Source organism: Theropithecus gelada, chromosome 16 (genome assembly GCF_003255815.1).
Source record: "Theropithecus gelada isolate Dixy chromosome 16, Tgel_1.0, whole genome shotgun sequence".
In the NCBI taxonomy this organism is placed as follows: Eukaryota; Metazoa; Chordata; class Mammalia; order Primates; family Cercopithecidae; genus Theropithecus; species Theropithecus gelada.
The window spans coordinates 23,893,162-23,910,681 of record NC_037684.1 but is presented as its reverse complement, the minus strand read 5'-3'; the positions used below and the strand labels follow the sequence as shown (position 1 = coordinate 23,910,681).

Genomic DNA, 17,520 nt, shown 5'->3' with positions numbered 1-17,520 from the left:
TCTTTGACACAGTCAAGTTTGATACATTGGTTGTCCATTCTGATATTTATTTAGAGCTAGTTTATACTGAGTTGCTGTCCTAGGCAGAATTTTTAACAACTTTGCTTGAAGAAAATTCTGGTGATTGAGTTTACCTCTGATATAACAGATTAAATGTGTTCAGGGAAGCTCAGTTTTTAAAGTGAATCTCATCTTCACCCCCTTCCCCCTTGTATTAAAAAAAAATTGTATCAAATAATAGACTTGTTGAAAACTGGGCGGAGGCAGGGTTTGCTGGCTACCCTTGGCTGGAATGGGCAGTTCCTACTGCTAGTTTTCTCTATCCTGTTTTGTCATGGAGCATTTCTGAGCTAGCGTTTCACAACTTTACACCTGGTTATACTTACAAATTATAATACTTTTGTAGCCAACTCAGAGTCGCTGAATTTTCTTTTTTTTTTTTTGTCTGAGACAGAGTTTTGCTCTGTTGCCCAAACTGGAGTGCAGTGGTGCCATCATGACTCACTGCAGTCTCGACCTCCAGTGCTCAAGCGATTCTCCCACGTCAGCCTCCTGAGTAGCTGGGACTACAGGCATGCCACTACACCCAGCCCAGAAATATTTTCTGCCTTCTAGAGTTTAGATTCTAGAATTATCATGCACATTTCAAAAATATTTTTTAAAAGGCCTACTTTTTTTTCTAAGTGAGCATTGTGGATATATGTCACAGAGATTCATATAGCTTTATAAAAGTTTCTGCAGATAAGTAAGGCAGATTCTAAATCAACTTTTCTGTTTAGTTTTAGAATACTTTCTAAGGGTGGGCAGTTTGTATCTGTGATGATTTTCTTTATAATTCAGTTTGGTCTAGGCTTATAATAATGAAGTTTCCAAGGTCTCATTCTGGTGAGGCCCAGAATGTGGGAGGTAGCAGAGAACCCCTCTTTTGACACCTATGCTCTGAGCAGTATGGGCAGTAAGTTTTCTGTATGCCTGCCTGATTTTTCATGTAGCTCCCTTTAATGTAAATTCTCATAGGTAGAAGCCAAATCTGTCTGATTTTTTTTATAGCCTAGCATGGTGGCATGCACATACACTTTTAGAAACAAGACAATATTTATTTTTTTAAAACAGAGTCTCGCCCTGTCTCCCAGGCTGGAAGTGTGGTAGTGCGATCTCGGTTCACTGCAGCCTCTGCCTCTTGGGTTCAAATGATTCTTCTGCCTCAGCCTCCCAAGTAGCTGGGATTACAGTTGTTTGCCACCACACCTGGCTAATTGTTGTATTTTTAGTAGAGATGGGGTTTTGCCATTTCAGCCAGGCTGGTCTCGAACTCCTGGCCTTAAGAGATCTGCCTGCCTCAGCCTCCCAAAGTGTTGGGATTACAGGATCCATTGTGTCCTTCCTGAAAGCAAATATAATAAATTCTAATCCTCCTTTGACTTTTGATTTCTTGGCAATAGGAGAAATTAAGGCTGCAAGGCCAAATCACAGAGGGAAGCAACATGATTAAAACAATTGCTTTTGGCCGCTATGAGCTTGATACCTGGTACCATTCTCCATATCCTGAAGAATATGCACGGCTGGGACGTCTCTATATGTGTGAATTCTGTTTAAAATATATGAAGAGCCAAACGATACTCCGCCGGCACATGGTGAGTTGTCTTGGGTTCCTCTGCCTTGACCATGATGGCAATAAGCTGTAGGATCTCTAGATTTTGCCATAGTGATTGCCTCTGTTCAGGCACCTTCTCAGTGGTCCTCAGCAGTGGGATGAAGGCATAGGAAATGGAAGGCCACAGCTTAAGGTGGGGTGTAGAGCCTGAGGCATGTCTTGTGCTGGGTGCCACCCAAAGCAGCTGAGGGCCCTTACCCACATCCTGTCATGTACGTCTTCCTGTCTTTTGTTCTTACTGCCTACTCCTCTTCATTTCCTCCTTGGAATATGAATTATCTCTGCCCACAGGTTTTGTGTGTCCCAAACTAGATGAAAATACAGACTTCATTAGGCAGAGCAGGGACAGCATGGCTCACCTTCATATCCCTAGCAACTAGTGTGGACAACTGATGCCCAGGAAATATATGTTGAATGGGTACACTTACTAATATGTAAGAGTGATCAGCCTGTGACAGATTATGAAAGTAGCAGAATGGGTTCTTTGGTGCCTTCCTCTCTTTTTCCTAATAAAGCAGGTATAAGGAGTTGAATCTGTTATTGTTGACAAATATGTTTACTAGATTTTTTGCAGCTTCAAAAAAAAGCCATTTCCCCCACCCCCTCTGTTATGAAATAAGAAGTTTTGTCTTAAGGGATATTTCTGCCATGGAGCAAGGGAAGGAGTAGAGATTAGATTAGCCTTTCAGGCAGAGAAGCCTTTTTCTTGTTTTTTTTTTGTTTGTTTGTTTGTTTGTTTTTTGAGACGGAGTCTTGCTGTGTTGCCCAGGCTGGAGTGCAGTGGCGCGATCTCGGCTCACTGCAACTTCCGCCTCCCGGGTTAAAATGATTCTCCTACCTCAGCCTCCTGAGTAGCTGGGACTACAGGTGCACACCACCACACCTGGCTAAGTGTTGTATTTTTAGTAGAGACGGGGTTTCACCATGTTGGCCAGGATGGTCTTGATCTCCTGACCTCGTGATACACCCGCCTCAGCTTCCCAAAGTGCTAGGATTACAGGCATAAGCCACCGTGCCCAGCCCTTGTTCTCATAATCACAGTATAGTTTGGCTCTAAGGCCTCGGGGGTGTCTCTTTTTCCTTCCCCTTCCTATTTTATTTCCCAGGATTTCCATATGCTGAGCATCTATGACCCAGTCGTCCTGTGATTCTGTCATACTCTTCTCCCCAGTTTGGTTGGTGATACTGCTTTTTTATGTTCCCAGTTCAGGAGCATGTGGTCTGCAGGTTCAGGGCCCAGAACTGTTGCTTTGACTCAGGTTCTGCAGGCCCTGGCACACTTGACTGCATGGGGCTAGAGTCATGGAGGGGAGGTGATTGGCGGGGATTGGTAGGGATACAGTGTACAGGGAATGATGGGGTCAGAAGGAGGGGCACTGACACAGATGGCAGTTCATGGAGATAAAGTAAAATGGTTTTACTCTGTGAAAGCAGGTATTTTTATTGATGCGCACTGCTTACCATTTATGCCTTTTTTCCTTTTTGTTTCTGGTTGTTTAGTGACACTAACCGATGAAATAGCTAAAAGGGCAAGAAACAGTAATAGAAGGAGAAAACAAAGGGTCTGAATAAATCTGAGGATCGAATAAACATTATGAATATTTGAAAATCTTCCATATTATATGATATAAAAATCAGATTTCAGGAAATGCCTATTTTATTCCATGCCTGTTCTTATTCCCATTGCTTCAGGTGTGATCACTGAAATGAAATGGTCTTCCTTTGGCTTGGCTTCTGTTTCTAAACGATAATTGTTACATGAGTTTGCTTATTGTTGGGAAGAGCCAGCATGAGTAAAGGGGTAGAGATAGGAACAAACTACAGATGGAATTTTCTTGGAGGGATTCCAGTTAATAAATATTTGGATTTACATATGACAAATTGGAACATGCTTCTTGAGTTGACAAAAAGAGTTGCAGTAAAATTGCTTAATAGAAAGTGTTTAATGGGCCAGGTGCGGTGGCTCACACCTGTAATCCCAGCACTTTGGGAGGCTGAAGTGGGAGGATTGCTTGAGGCCAAGAATTTGAGACCAGCCTGGGTAAAATAGTGAGACTCTGTTGCTTCAAAAACCATTTTAAAAATTAACCAGGTGTAGTGCCACGTGCCTATAATCTTAGGTACATGGGAGAATCTTTTGTGCCCAGGAGTTTGAGGCTGCAGTGAGCTATGATCGTGCTATTTCAGCCTGGGTGACAGGGTGACACCCTACCTCAAAAAAAAAAGTTTGTGTATCTATACTTTTTAAACACTTTTTTATTTTTTTTGAGATGAAGTCTTGCTCTGTCACTTAGGCTGCAGTGCAGTAGTGTGATGTCAACTCACTACAGCCTCCACCTCCCGGATTCTTTTGCCTCAGCCTCCAGAGTAGCTGGGATTACAGGCCCCCGCCACCACACCTGGCTAATTTTTGTATTTTTAGTAGAGGTGGGGTTTCACCATGTTGTCCAGGCTGCACTCAAACTTCTGACCTCAGGTGATCTGCCCACTTCAGCCTCCCAAAGTGCTGGGATTACAGGCGTGAGCCACCGCGCCAGGCCTTAAACATTTTAAAATGTAAACCTTTTAAAGAATTCACCTAACAGCAGAATGCAGCTGACTGGCTGCTTTAAAACAATTAGCACTTCATGCCTCCTTGTGGCCAAGTGACCCTAGCTTCCTGCTGCTCAGCTAGGCTGCTTGCTTTTTTTTTTTTCCTTTTTTTGCCACAGGACTTTCTCTTAATTTCCTTATATAACTAAGGCAATGCAGTTGCAGGGGAGAAGGGCAGACAGGTAGTGGTACATGGTTTTTATCATTGTGAGTGAGTTTTCTAATCTGAACAAAAGAAGACCATAATGGTTAGGTGGTAATGAGAAGTTATGGGTAAAGGTGAGAGTAAAGTACTTAGCCACCCTAAGCTGCTGGAAATAAGCTGCTTAAGAATTTCCTGTTGGCTTGAGGCATAATAAGCAAGGGTATTGTTATTTATTTGACCTTTATATAGTGGGTGATTTTAATCTCCTGGGCTAAAGCAGTGCCAGAATGTAATCCAGAGTACTTGTTCCAGATTGCTATAGAAGTGTCATAAATATATTCAAATGGCTTTGGAAGTCTTTGTTTTATGGAAAAAAAATCTGTGTTTTACAGTATGTTCTCAACTTGTCCAACTGTCCTGTAGCTCAGTTAATCACATTTGACCTGTCATTCCTTTTCCCTTTTGAGGAGCAGTCTTGTTGGGAGGCTTTGGTTCCCTGATGTGAATTTCATTGTCTCGCAGGCCAAATGTGTGTGGAAACACCCACCTGGTGATGAGATATATCGCAAAGGTTCAATCTCTGTGTTTGAAGTGGATGGCAAGAAAAACAAGGTAAAAAGTGGTGGCTTTAGAAAGGAGTTGTAATGTTGGATATTCACAGGTTTCAGAAGGCATGTGTTTTTTCTCCATCATACCTTGTGAAGGACATAGAACTCTTCTTTTGCCAAAATACACAATATGTTTCATTAATAATTATGGTATGTTTGTGAATTTTAGGTCTTTATCTGTTTAGGAATCAGTGGCCCACACATGAACTCTGTTTCTCTGCTTCCAGATCTACTGCCAAAACCTGTGCCTGTTGGCCAAACTTTTTCTGGACCATAAGACATTATATTATGATGTGGAACCCTTCCTGTTCTATGTTATGACAGAGGCGGACAATACTGGCTGTCACCTGATTGGATATTTTTCCAAGGTAAGCAGGAGCTGGAGATTAAGAAGCCACTGGCCAGAGCAGGGTGATCCATGTTCGCAGCTGGGGGCTCAAATCACCGACAGGAAGAAGCCGCACTCTGGGCAATGATGACACCCCTTCCTTAAATTAAAAAAAAAAAAAAAAAAAAAAAAGGGCAAACCCATGTATCAAAGATTGTTTAATGAAAATGCAGTTTTTATTAAAAGCTTCTGGTTAATTCTTTTCTGGAATTGTGGACTGGAGCTGCCTATTAATAACTGGCCAGAGCCCTCCCTAGTAACCCACAAGCCAACATCTTGTAGTCAAGCCAGCTCTCCTGGCTTTGCCTGCCTCTGTGTTATCAGCTTAAAACCAGGAATATACTCCTTTTGCCTGATTGTTTAGCTGGGCTCCTAGCACAGTCCCTTCAGTGATAACACTACTGCGCCTTTTAAAGACCCAAGGCCAGATTTTTTTTTTTTTTTTTTTTTGAGACAGTCTCACTCTTGCCCAGGCTGGAATACAGAGGTGTGATCTTGACTCACTGTACCCTCTGCCTTCCGGGTTCAAGTGACCCTCCTGCCTCAGCGTCCTGAGCAGCTGGGATAACAGGTGCCTGCCATCACGCCCAGCGAATTTTTTGTGTGATTTTAGTAGAGATGGTGTTTTACACCATGTTGGCCAGGATGGTCTTGAACTCCTGACCTCAAGTGACCACTCGCCTTAGCCTCCCAAAGTGCTGGGATTACAGGTGTGAGCCATTGCGCCTAGCCCAAGGCCAGATTTTATGACTTTTAGTATAACAATTTTATTGAAATATAATTCATACACCATAAATTCACACACTGAAAGGGTACAATTTAGTTGTTTATAGTGTATTCACAGAGTTGTGCAATCAATCCAGTTTGCATTATCCTGAAAATAAATTGTTAGCAATCACTTCTTTTTCCACTCAATCCCTCTCAGCCCTTCTGTCTGTACAAATTTCCCTATTCTGGACACTTCCTGCAACTGGAATCACACATTTTGATTTCATTCGATTTGATTTTTTTTTTTTTAAATCCCTTTGCAGAATGGAGACTTACTGTGTTGTTTCCTTCCCTTCTCTTCCAGTAGGCAGCTCCTTTTCAAAAATTGCATTTAAAGTGGGCTTCTATATACTGAGTCGGCAGCCTTAACCTTCTTGCCCTGCTCTGTGGCTATCAGGAACCCAGAGTCAGCCCCCTTAAAATGAGACTGGAGGTCTCAGCTAGGGAAATCCTGGGATGATTAATGGCTTTGGCCATGATAAGGGGTGTGGTTATAACAGCTGTGAGCCTGACAGCCACTCCTTGGGACTGGTTACCCAGATGTTTTGCAAGCAGCCTTATTTTGTATCTGTGGAAGTGCTGAAACCTTTGGTTTCAAATCCTCGTGATGTGTTCATCTGTTTGCTCTTGATTTTAGGAAAAGAATTCATTCCTCAACTACAACGTATCCTGTATCCTTACCATGCCTCAGTACATGAGACAGGGCTATGGCAAGATGCTTATTGATTTCAGTAAGTGAAACTGCTAAGTCATTAGTTCCACAAGGCAGGGACCATGTGAATATTGCTGTTTGTCTTTTTGTCTTGTGGTCTCTGCAATTCCTGAAATGTAGTGGAGGTACATGGATATTTAGTAAATGAATGAACAAGTAGGAAAAACCTGAACATTGTCATTCTGTCTGATACACATTGACCATTGAAGGGATACAGGACTTCTCCTTAATGAGTAGGAAGTACAGAGGATGATAAAGTGAGCTCTTTCATATTATCCCAGTTTGAGACTTTTAAACAGCACATACATGCATGAGGCTTAAAATCTGTTCCTTGATGCTAGGGATTTCACTTTTGTAGGGACTTGTCTAGAAGTAATCCATGCACCCAATGGACCCTTTGCATAATATACTCTGCCCTCATTAATTGTGGATTCTGTGTTTGTGAATTTGCTTACTCACTAAGTTTTATTTGTAACCCCAAAATTAATCTTAACATTTTTGTGGTCATTCGTGAACATGCACAGAGCAGCAAAAAATAAGAGTCATGGATGCACGCATTCCCAGCTGACTTCGGAGTTTTCAGCTCTTATACTGTAAACAAGTTCATTTTCAGTCTGTGAATGCCACACGGTTTTGGCTTTCTGTTGATTTTAAATGGCCCCTATGAGTAGTGCTGATGTGTCTGGTGTTCCTAATCTCAGGAATCCTGGGGTACCTTACACTAATCTCAGGAATCCCGGGGTACCTTACAGAGGTTAGATGGCTTTCTTCAGGTGAATTAGAGAGTTGCTGGCAGTGAGTTCAATGTTAGTGATGTCAACAGTGTATATTAAATAAGGCATTTTTAAACAGAAACATAAAATAAGGTTATGTATTGATGGTTGACCAATGTGTGACCAGAGGCTTGCAGGAACCTAACCCTCCCTGTATTTCTCCTAGTAGCAGTGGTTCAGTATTCACTAATTCAGGTTCTCAGTGACTTTATGAAACGTAACTGCTGTGAAAAACAAGACTCCACTGTGTGTTATTCTCTATTTGATGTCCACTGTCAAAGGACAGGGTATATTGTAATCAAAATTGGAATTCCTAGAATTAGCCTTCCAAGCCTTCTTTCTTTCTTTCTTTCTTTTTTGAGACGGAGTTTTGCTCTTATTGTCCAGGCTGGAACGCAATGGTGCGATCTTGGCTCATTGCAACCTCCATCTCCCAGGTTCAAGCAATTCTTCTGCCTCAGCCTCCCGAGTAGCTGGGATTACAGGCATGTGCCACCACGCCTGGCTAATTTTGTGTTTTTTTAGTAGAGATGGAGTTTCTCCATGTTGGTCAGGCTGGTCTCAAACTCTCGACCTCAGGTGGTCCGCCCACCTTGGCCTCCCAGAGTGCTGGAATTACAGGTGTGAGCCACCTTGCCCAGCTGCCTTTTTTCATTTTTAAGTCACCTGAGAAGAGATGAACTGGAAAGTGACATAAGAGGGGAACTATATATCTTTGAATAGGTAACACTGTTCGTATAAACTTGATTTTATAGGAAGTTTTAAGCATTAACAAAAGTATAATAAACCCTCCTATACCCATCACCCAACTTCAATAATTACTGTTTTTTGGGGGTGGAGGGGGCTAACCTCGTTTTACCTATGCTTTCACCTGCCATTATTTTGATATTTCTAAAAAATAAGGTCTATTACACCTTAAAAAAAAAAAAGTCCTTCATATCATAAATTGTGATACTCAAATTTCCCTGGTGTGATTTTGTTCTTTTTAAAAAACTTTTTTTTAATACTTAGATCCAGGTAAAATTGATAGTGAGATTGAGAAATATGGCTCATAATTCACTTTCAGTCTAAAATTTTCCAGTCCCATCTTTTTTTTCCTTGCTGTGTTTTTATTGAAGAAAGGAGGTTAGTTGTCTAAAAGGGTTACCCAGATTATGAACCTTGCAGACTGCATCTCCATAATGTTGTTTTGTATATTTTGTATAAATTGAATGTTAGGTGTTTAGACTTTACAACTAGAGGCTTCATCATTTGGGTTTTTTACACACACACATCCCCCCCACTATCTCATAGGTGGTACTGAGCTAATCTGTTCTTACCATTCAAATATTTAAAAAATATTTTAAAACTAGGTAATGAAGTGGCTTCACATTTTTTTCCTGTCTCCCTTGTTTCCAACACACACCTATAGAGAACCATTGTTATCAAAATGATTAATAGTGAAGCCTTCCGGAGTTCTTTTAGTGCCTATTACAGTAGTGCCCTCCTTATCCGCCATTTCACTTTCTGCAGTTTCAATTACCTGTAGTCAACTGCGGTCCAAAAATAGGTGAGTACAGTACAATAAGATATTTTGAGAGACAGACAACCTTCACATAACTTTTATTACAGTATATTGTTATAATTGTTCTGTTTTACTATTACTGTCTTCCTGTTCCTAATTTATAAGTTAAACTATAGCATAGGTATGTGTTGATAGGAAAATACATAGTATATATAGGATTTGGTACTATCCACAGTTTTGGGCCTCCACTGAGAGTCTTGGAACATATTCCCTGGAATAAGAGGGGACTGTGCTTCTTAAACCTTCTTGCATGTTGGCACACTGTTTTTTGCTATTCGGGTAAGATCTAGTGCTGCTAGAAAAAGTCTGTATTTGTTCCCTGGCAGGTTATTTGCTTTCCAAAGTCGAAGAAAAAGTTGGCTCCCCAGAACGTCCACTCTCAGATCTGGGGCTTATAAGCTATCGCAGTTACTGGAAAGAAGTACTTCTCCGCTACCTGCATAATTTCCAAGGCAAAGAGATTTCTATCAAAGGTTGGTTTTTGACTCCTTGGAATGGTTGATTGTTGCCCAAGAAGTTAACTCTACTGAGTATTGTGTTTCCCCTAAATATGAGAAAGGAAGGCCAACTGAAAATGGACCACTGCAGAGACCCTCACTAAAGTTGCCTAGGAATCCAAAGCATTTGGCCCCTGGGAATGGTTATTAATTGGCTTCTCAAATCCAGAGTTGCTAACACTAATTCTTGTAAAAGTCAAGAAGAAAAACTTCAGGTCTTTTGGTTCATCTTTCTGAGAAAGACATCCCTGTGTATTTATGCAGGGGTGGAACAATTTAGTTTGGTCTATATTTGACCCTGATTTCTAAGGGGCCAAGAATAGCTTCTTGCTGTAATATCCTTCTGTAGTTATTTGGACTGGTCAAATGAATACTTTGTAAACTCCTTCTAAACAGATTGGGTTGAGTACAGAAGATTCTGTCCATTTGGATTTCCTTTAAGGGAAAGTAGACCTTGGTTGGGGGCAAAGGGGTGGGAACCTGCACTTTGGTCAGGTTGTCAGTAGCTCTTCTGTTTCAGAAATCAGTCAGGAGACGGCTGTGAATCCTGTAGACATTGTCAGCACTCTACAAGCCCTTCAGATGCTCAAGTACTGGAAGGGAAAACACCTAGTGTTAAAGAGACAGGTAAGGTTTTCATCAGCAGCTTGCTCATTGTTGGATGTCCTTCAAGGCTTAGCAGAGCAAAGTAGGGGCCTTATGACTCAAGAGAACCTTCCCTTAAAGGAGTTTGACTACATGCCCCTTTTACTGGGTCTCGTTTCTGTAGCTGGCAGTGATGCCTGCATTGCCTTATCCGTATCAGAAGGTTTTGGTAAGCTCCTGTCTCAAATTTGGATGACACAAGTTAAGCAGCTCCAGTTAAGCAGCTTTATGTTGTATAGCACTTCTGTCATTTGATGATTTTCTTACATGGGAGGAAATTGCCCATCTGTAGAGGAATCTTCACAAATGCTGTCTCAACTCATACTCACTTCTAATTTTTAAAATTGTTTCATACATACAATAAAGGTAGGTGAGCGATGATTTTCATTTCTCACTGAGGGTAAAGTAGGAAGAATGGATTAGATAGAAAAGTCGTTTGTAAGTCAAACCTTGTTAAACCTTGTTAAACCTTTGTTAAACCTTGTTAAACCTTTGGCAATTCCTTCTTGTTATTTTGGAATCTATGTAAAGGCATTTGAGTTGAAAGTATATAATCCTTTTTCCCATTGTTCTCCCCTAGGACCTGATTGATGAGTGGATAGCCAAAGAGGCCAAAAGGTCCAACTCCAATAAAACCATGGATCCCAGCTGCTTAAAATGGACCCCTCCCAAGGGCACTTAAAGTGACCTGTCATTCCGAGCCAGCGAACCCCAGCAGTAGGAATCCGTACCCTAGGGATCTGTCTGTCATTTCTGTTGCTCTTGTGATTGGCAAGTACAGTATCCTTTGGGAAGGCCATCCCCCTCAGGACTGTTCTGGCTCCGACCTTTGTGTACACTGCAGACGCTGGTTCTGAGGAACTGTTGTTTCGGCCTCAGTGAGGTTGCCTGGATGGGATCTGTATTAGACTTGAGTGCAGGTCTCTCAGCACTGACCCAAGGAGTTCTGTTATGGTACTGTACCTGTCCAGTCACTGGTTCTCTCCTCATGTCCTCTCGCCCCATGAGGTTGTGTTGTGTCTTCTAAGCGTGGTACTAGTGCTTGCCGCCTGGTCACCAGACCTCCAAATAATGGCTGCCACCACCAGGACCTTTCCAGTTACTCCTTATGTGTGTGTTCTATGGAGGGGCAGGGAAGAGGTGGCACTTGTGAGTGTGTGTGGATTGGCAGGGGATCCATTCACTTTGGGTTTCATCTTGCTTTAAATTTCTTTCCTTCATTTTGATTAAGAGACCTCTTTTTGATCTGTATTGGGCTTACCAGAGCCAAATACTTCTGAAGAGTTTCCCAGGGACTAGTCTTGGTAATAGCATATAATTGATCTGAATGAGATGGAGAGAAGAATGAAGAAGTGGTAGTTCTGGGTTTGATTTGAGTTCACCTGTGGGCAGTGGGCAGTGTCTTGGTGAAAGGGAGCGGATACTACTTTTTGCCTCACCGTGAAGTACCCACTAGTAAATATTTCCTTCTCTCTTTACTCCCGGTCCCTTTTTACGTTTGCAGGTGCCAAAGTAATGTCCACTTCTCCCTTTCATGCTGCATGTTAACTGATTAATTATACTGCAGAAATCTTTTCACCTCCACCAGTCTGATACAGTACATCTTTACTTCTGTATACATTGCACTGATTCTGTCTCAATGCCCTGGGAGAAGTTGAAAATGATTGAAAGTGACTTTCATATCTCAGCTCATGACTCAGCAAGGCAGAATGGCCACCCCTGCCAAGGTTTGCTTCTCTTTTCAACAGTGCCTCACCCTCCCTCTAGGATGAAAGTGCTTCTGCCCTTCCACAAACTCCTCCTCCATTTCCTTTTTGGGATTTGTCACCGTCCTTCTATTCTCTGGTCTTCTATTTTTGGTGTTGTTCAAGTGAAGGAAGAGATGTTCCCTCTAATTTCTCTGTAGCCCATTATAACCTGCTATCTTGGGGCAACTTTTGATGTATGACATGTCACCCTTCCCAACGTGGTCTCCTCCAACATGCTGTCTTCATGTGGAGCCCTCACCACAATCCCTGACTCCGGTCATTTGTGCCTTTCTCTTGTCATCTCTGTACACTACTTATATTCACTGTGGGTTGGGGGAGCTAATTTTAAGCATGTTCAGTGGCAGCTCCCCTCCAGTTTCAGTGTCACTGTTAAAATTTATCCAAAATCAACTTCACTAGGGGTTTTCTTAAGGGGTAAAGGCCTTTTACAGAAGCTAAACCCTTCCCCACATGTGGTAGAATGTGCTCTTCTATATCTACTCCTCAATAAAGCATGTTCTCTGCTCAAGTCTGTTTTATCTGGGGGCTCTCATTTATATATGAAAATGATGCACACAATCTGCTACTCATAGTAAACGCACTTAGGATTTGCTTTGCCTAGCGGTACACTGTTGAGGGATGTGGTTTGTGGCTATGGAATGTTTTTCCCTGTGATGCAGGCTGTCTATAAAGATCGAGGGAGTGCTCACTCTGAACTTATCTAGATGGTGGCACAAATTTGATCTGCCTCACTTTGGTTCCAGCTAATCAGTATACATAGCAATGATTAGTCAGTATTACCCATTCTTTCACTAAGTGCCATTTTTCACTGATTTTAGGGGCAAAGGAACCAATAGGAAGTTAGGATATATGGGGGTACAGTTGATGCCTGTGGGAGATGGGAACAGATATCCCTTCTCATTTCCAGGTTCATTCACCAGTATTGAGCAATGTCACGTCTAATTATTGACTCCCAGGTTGAAATGATTATTTTTGAAAATAGCTGCATTTTCCTGTAAGATATACCCAGCACAGGAAAAGGGTGGCTGAGCACTTACCTCTGTATGGTGGAAAGGAGGAGGCTGGGAATTGTATGTGCTGGAATGGTTTTGCTCACTGTGGCCAGTAGTGGTGAGAACCCATACAGTTGAAGTTTTTTGCACAGTCCTGATCCCAAGCCTCCACTCGCTTTGCCGTCCCACTTTACTCACTGAAAAATAAAAGAATTTATTATCTCATTTAAACCCCCACAAGTGTGGGAACAGACTTCCCTTGGCAATTTTGAGTAAGACTATCCCATTTCACTCCCTCTTTTTTTTTTTTTTTGAGTCAGAGTCTGGCTGTGTCACCCAGGTTGGAGTGCAGTGGCCAATCTCGACTCACTGTAACCTCCGCCTCCCGGGTTCAAGTGGTTCTCCTGTCTCAGCCTTCCGAGTAGCTGGGATTACAGGTGCATGCCACCATGCCCAGCTAATTTTTATATTTTTAGTAGATACAGGGTTTCATCATGTTGGCCAGGCTGGTCTCGAACTCCTGACTTCAGGTGATGGCCTCCCAAAATGCTGGGATTACAGCTTTGAGCCACTGCACCCAGCTTTTAACTCCCTCTTATCTGCATAACAGAAGCTTAGCTGCTTAAGCTCCTTTATTAGAAGAGCAAAAGTCTGAAATTATTACTGAAACCTGCTCAATGGAAGTACCTACTCTTATTTCTGGAGGAAGAGAGCTGTAGCATGGGCTGGTTGCTTCCCATATGGTTGTCACCATACCTTCATACTGCCTCATTTGACCCACATACTAGCTCTGTGCAGTAGATGTGTACACTGGTTTGCCAAAGGAGACCTGGAATCCAAGGTGGAAGTAAGCAGCGAATCCAGAAACTTCAATTCTGGTCTGTCTACCTTGATAGCCCGCACCCTCCCCTCTACCGTTTGCTTCCACAACTTTTTTTGATTCCTTAATGATGAATCCTCCTCTCCCTTCTAGTTGGATTTCTTTGTTATAGGCACCCATGTTCCTAATGGCTTCCATTACAAGGATAATAATGAAACTGGTGAAAACTTTCAGGCAAAGGGATTGATTTTCTTTTTACGTTTTTTTCTTCTTATTATTTTTTTAATTATTAACCAACTCAACTCATTACAGTAAAAAGGACTGATTTTTAAGCCAGCCATGATAGCTCTGTAATAGTCTGTAATCTCAGCACTTTGGGAGGCCAAAGTGGGCAGATTCCTTGAGCCCAGGAATTCGAGACTAGCCTGGGCAGCATGATGAAATCCCAGCTCTACAAAAAACAGAAAAATTAGACGTGGGCATGTGCCTGTAGTCCCAGCTACTCGGGAGGCTGAGGCATGAGAATCGCCTGAACCCAGGAGGTAGAGGTTGCAGTGAGTTGAGATGATGCCACTGCACTCCAGCCTGGGTGACAGAATGAGACCGTGTCTCAAAAAAACAAAAAACAGAATTGATTGATGTTAGTTGGCTTTACAAGCAGCAACTTTGGGGGGCTACAGAGCTAAACCAGGAAGCAAAAGATGTACCTCATGGTGGCATTGTTTCTGATTTAGGGTAGGAAGCATTGTCCCTTTACTTCTGTGGTTTTCTTCATTCCTTACCACAGCACAGTAAGGTGGATATTATAGCCCTCTGCCAGATGAAAAATTGAGGCTCATAGCGGTCTTGCTGCTGTGTTAGAGCAACAGAATGATACAGCCTTGCTTCCCTGAGTCCAAATCCCATACTTTTGGCATTGTTACCATGAGGTCTGGTCATCTGATGCTTCCATGCTATTTTCCCATTTCTTATCTGGGGATAATTAGTCATATTAAGTAATTTTTTTTTGGTTTTGTTTTCAAGATGGTGTCTCGCTCTGTCACCCAGGCTGAAGTGCAGTGGCATGATCTTGTCTCATTGCAACCTCTGCCTCCCGGGTTCAAGCAATTCTCCTGCCTCAGCTTCCCAAGTAGCAGGGATTACAGGCGCCCACCATCTTGCCTGGCTAATTTTTGTGTTTTTACTAGGGTTTCCAAGGTTTTGCCATGTTGGCCGGGCTGGTCTCGAACTCCTGACCTCAGGTGATCCACTCACAGCCTCCCAAAGTGCTAGGATTACAGGCAGGAGCCACCATGCCCAGCCAAGTAAGTTTTAACAGTGTGGTATAACCTTTAAATGACAAGGTGATGCTTTTGACTTGTCCTCTACTTTGATTTGTCCTGATTTGTCCCTATAGTTCTGAGTGGGTCAAAACAAAGTCTCAGGGGCTGCACCAGGATCAAGCAGCACAGCTCGGCCATGATCCTTTTACCACTTTTTTCTTCTGTCCTGTGAGACTCTGATTAAAGCACTGGATTTTTAAAAATCACCCTTGTAAATACACACAAATTTGTCTATAGTTGAGGAAATTGTGCCTTTGAAGTCCATTCTTGGACGTGGAGTTAGGAAACCCTGGTTTGAGAAGAAGCCCCAGTGAGACAGCAGGAATCCTCTTACCACACAACCCCTCAGCTAGTTCTTAGTGTGCTCAGGCTCAAATAACCAATCCCATCAAGTGAAATGAATGGCAGCAGGGAGAAGGCCTGGCTCACTGAGGCTCTCGGCATTAATTTCCTCTACCTCATGTGTCTCACAGGTGCACATATGTACAGCATATCAAGGTATTGAATGTCATGAGAATAAAATATGAAAACTGCTTTGCTGAGTGATAGTATGTGATGTGTGCTAGGACTTCTAGAAGCCACCCTTTGCTGTTCATTGGGATCATGGAATCGGACCTCAACTGGTTTTGCCTCAGCACTTTCTTCCACAAAATTATGTGTGACTGCCTCCTCCAGACTGTTTCCTGCTGATAGGGGCAGTTTAATAGCCTTCTTCCTGTGTGGTATCTGCAACAAAATCCCAATGAATGTCACTAAGAAGGAAACAAAGGATTGCCCAGCAATGAGAAATGTCCCTGGTGCCAAAACATCAGTTTGCCCCTAACTTCTTGTGCAATACCTTTAAGTCCAGGTCATGTTGTTACCATTTGGGGGTTTGGGGATTTGTTTACTTGTGCCCAAGAGTGGAGAAAATAACCTGTGCGATTGCACAACTCTGGCTCCATGGTTCCTCACAAATGTTCCATGTGAGATATAAACATCTTTATCCTCGACAAGTCATGTTCGTTCCAAGAAACCCGTCTTTGTTCTTAATTGGGCATTTGTTTCTGGAAACAGCTTACCGTACATTCAATTCCAAAGTTATCAGAAACCTACACTCTTATCTCACAAATTTAGAGGTATGGTAGATCATCTCCAAAGATGGCCACCAGCAATTGCTCTCATCCTCTGTGCACGTGCTACTTCCAATAAGGTCTATTTTTTTCCTCAGTGTGGGCTGAACTTGTGACTTGTTTTGACTAATAGGATGTTATGGAAGTGATATTTTGGTAGCTTCCACTTTTGTTCTTGAAAATGCGCTGACATGTTTTCAAAAGAGAAGCTTGGGCTAAATTACTGAATGGTGAGAGACGATGCATAGGAGAACCAAGGTGCTCTAGTCACACACAACTAAAAGCCCAGACTTGTGTCTCTTGAAGGTTTCAACCCCGCCAGACTCCCAGCTGAATGCACCCTCATGAGTGGCCCTTGCTGATACCACATGACACTAAAGACATCTAGCTGAGCCCTGTTAACCCAGAGAATTGTGAGAATACTGTTTTAACCACACGTTTTGGAATGGTTTGATACATGGCAATCGAGAAGTGAAACAAGGGGACTTTGGAAACTGAAGGGCTGGAATTCAGTTTGCCCTGTAGGTTGATTGGAAGCCAGATGTGCCTAGAGGAAGGCGGCTACCACCTTGTGCAATTCCAAGGGACACTGTTTATATTCTGTGTAAATGGCAGCCTCAGACAGTTCACCTCGTTTGGTTATTTATCGTGTCAGCTGTCAGTCAAATTGCTTCTGAGGTAACTGGCTGGCCTTGGAATTCTTAGCCACCTCCTTAAGTGGATCAGGAAAACTGAAGAATATCCTTCTATATGTATGTATGTATATATGTATTGATTGATTGATTTATGAGACAGGATCTCTTTCTGTCACCCAGGCTGGAGTGCAGTAGTACAATCACAGCTCACTGCAGCCTCGCCTTCCCAGGCTCCAGCGATTCTCCCATCTCAACCTCCAGAGTAGTTGAGACCACAGGCATGTACTACCATGCCTGGCTAACTTTTTGTATTTTCAGTAGAGACGAGGTTTCACCATGTTGCCCAGGCTGGTTTCAAGCGGAGCTCAAGCAATCAGCCTGCCTTGGCCTCCCATAGTGTTGGGATTACAGGCATGAGCCGCTGCGCCCAGCCTTCTTCTGCTGTCAAGATACTGCTCATCACTTGCGTGCTCCAGAATTCATGTGGCTTCTCATTGCTCAGTGGATTAAGTTCATGTTTATCC

At 42.6% G+C, this 17,520-nt stretch overlaps 1 protein-coding gene across 6 annotated transcripts in view; it reads left to right on the top strand.

Annotated features, from left to right (window-relative positions):
* KAT7 (lysine acetyltransferase 7) overlaps window positions 1-12,623 on the top strand; it is a 40,475-nt gene extending 27,852 nt beyond the window's left edge. For 5 of the 6 annotated variants that reach the window (XM_025363216.1, XM_025363215.1, XM_025363214.1 and 2 more), the window contains 7 exons: window positions 1,443-1,634; window positions 4,914-5,003; window positions 5,227-5,367; window positions 6,793-6,886; window positions 9,531-9,677; window positions 10,222-10,328; window positions 10,927-12,623. In XM_025363216.1, coding sequence (XP_025219001.1) covers window positions 1,443-1,634; window positions 4,914-5,003; window positions 5,227-5,367; window positions 6,793-6,886; window positions 9,531-9,677; window positions 10,222-10,328; window positions 10,927-11,028 — 873 coding nt within the window. In that variant the 3' untranslated portion in view covers window positions 11,029-12,623. The remainder of the gene's footprint in view (window positions 1-1,442; window positions 1,635-4,913; window positions 5,004-5,226; window positions 5,368-6,792; window positions 6,887-9,530; window positions 9,678-10,221; window positions 10,329-10,926) is intronic. The other variant, XM_025363211.1, reaches the window with a different exon arrangement.
* The last annotated feature ends 4,897 nt before the right edge of the window (window positions 12,624-17,520 follow it).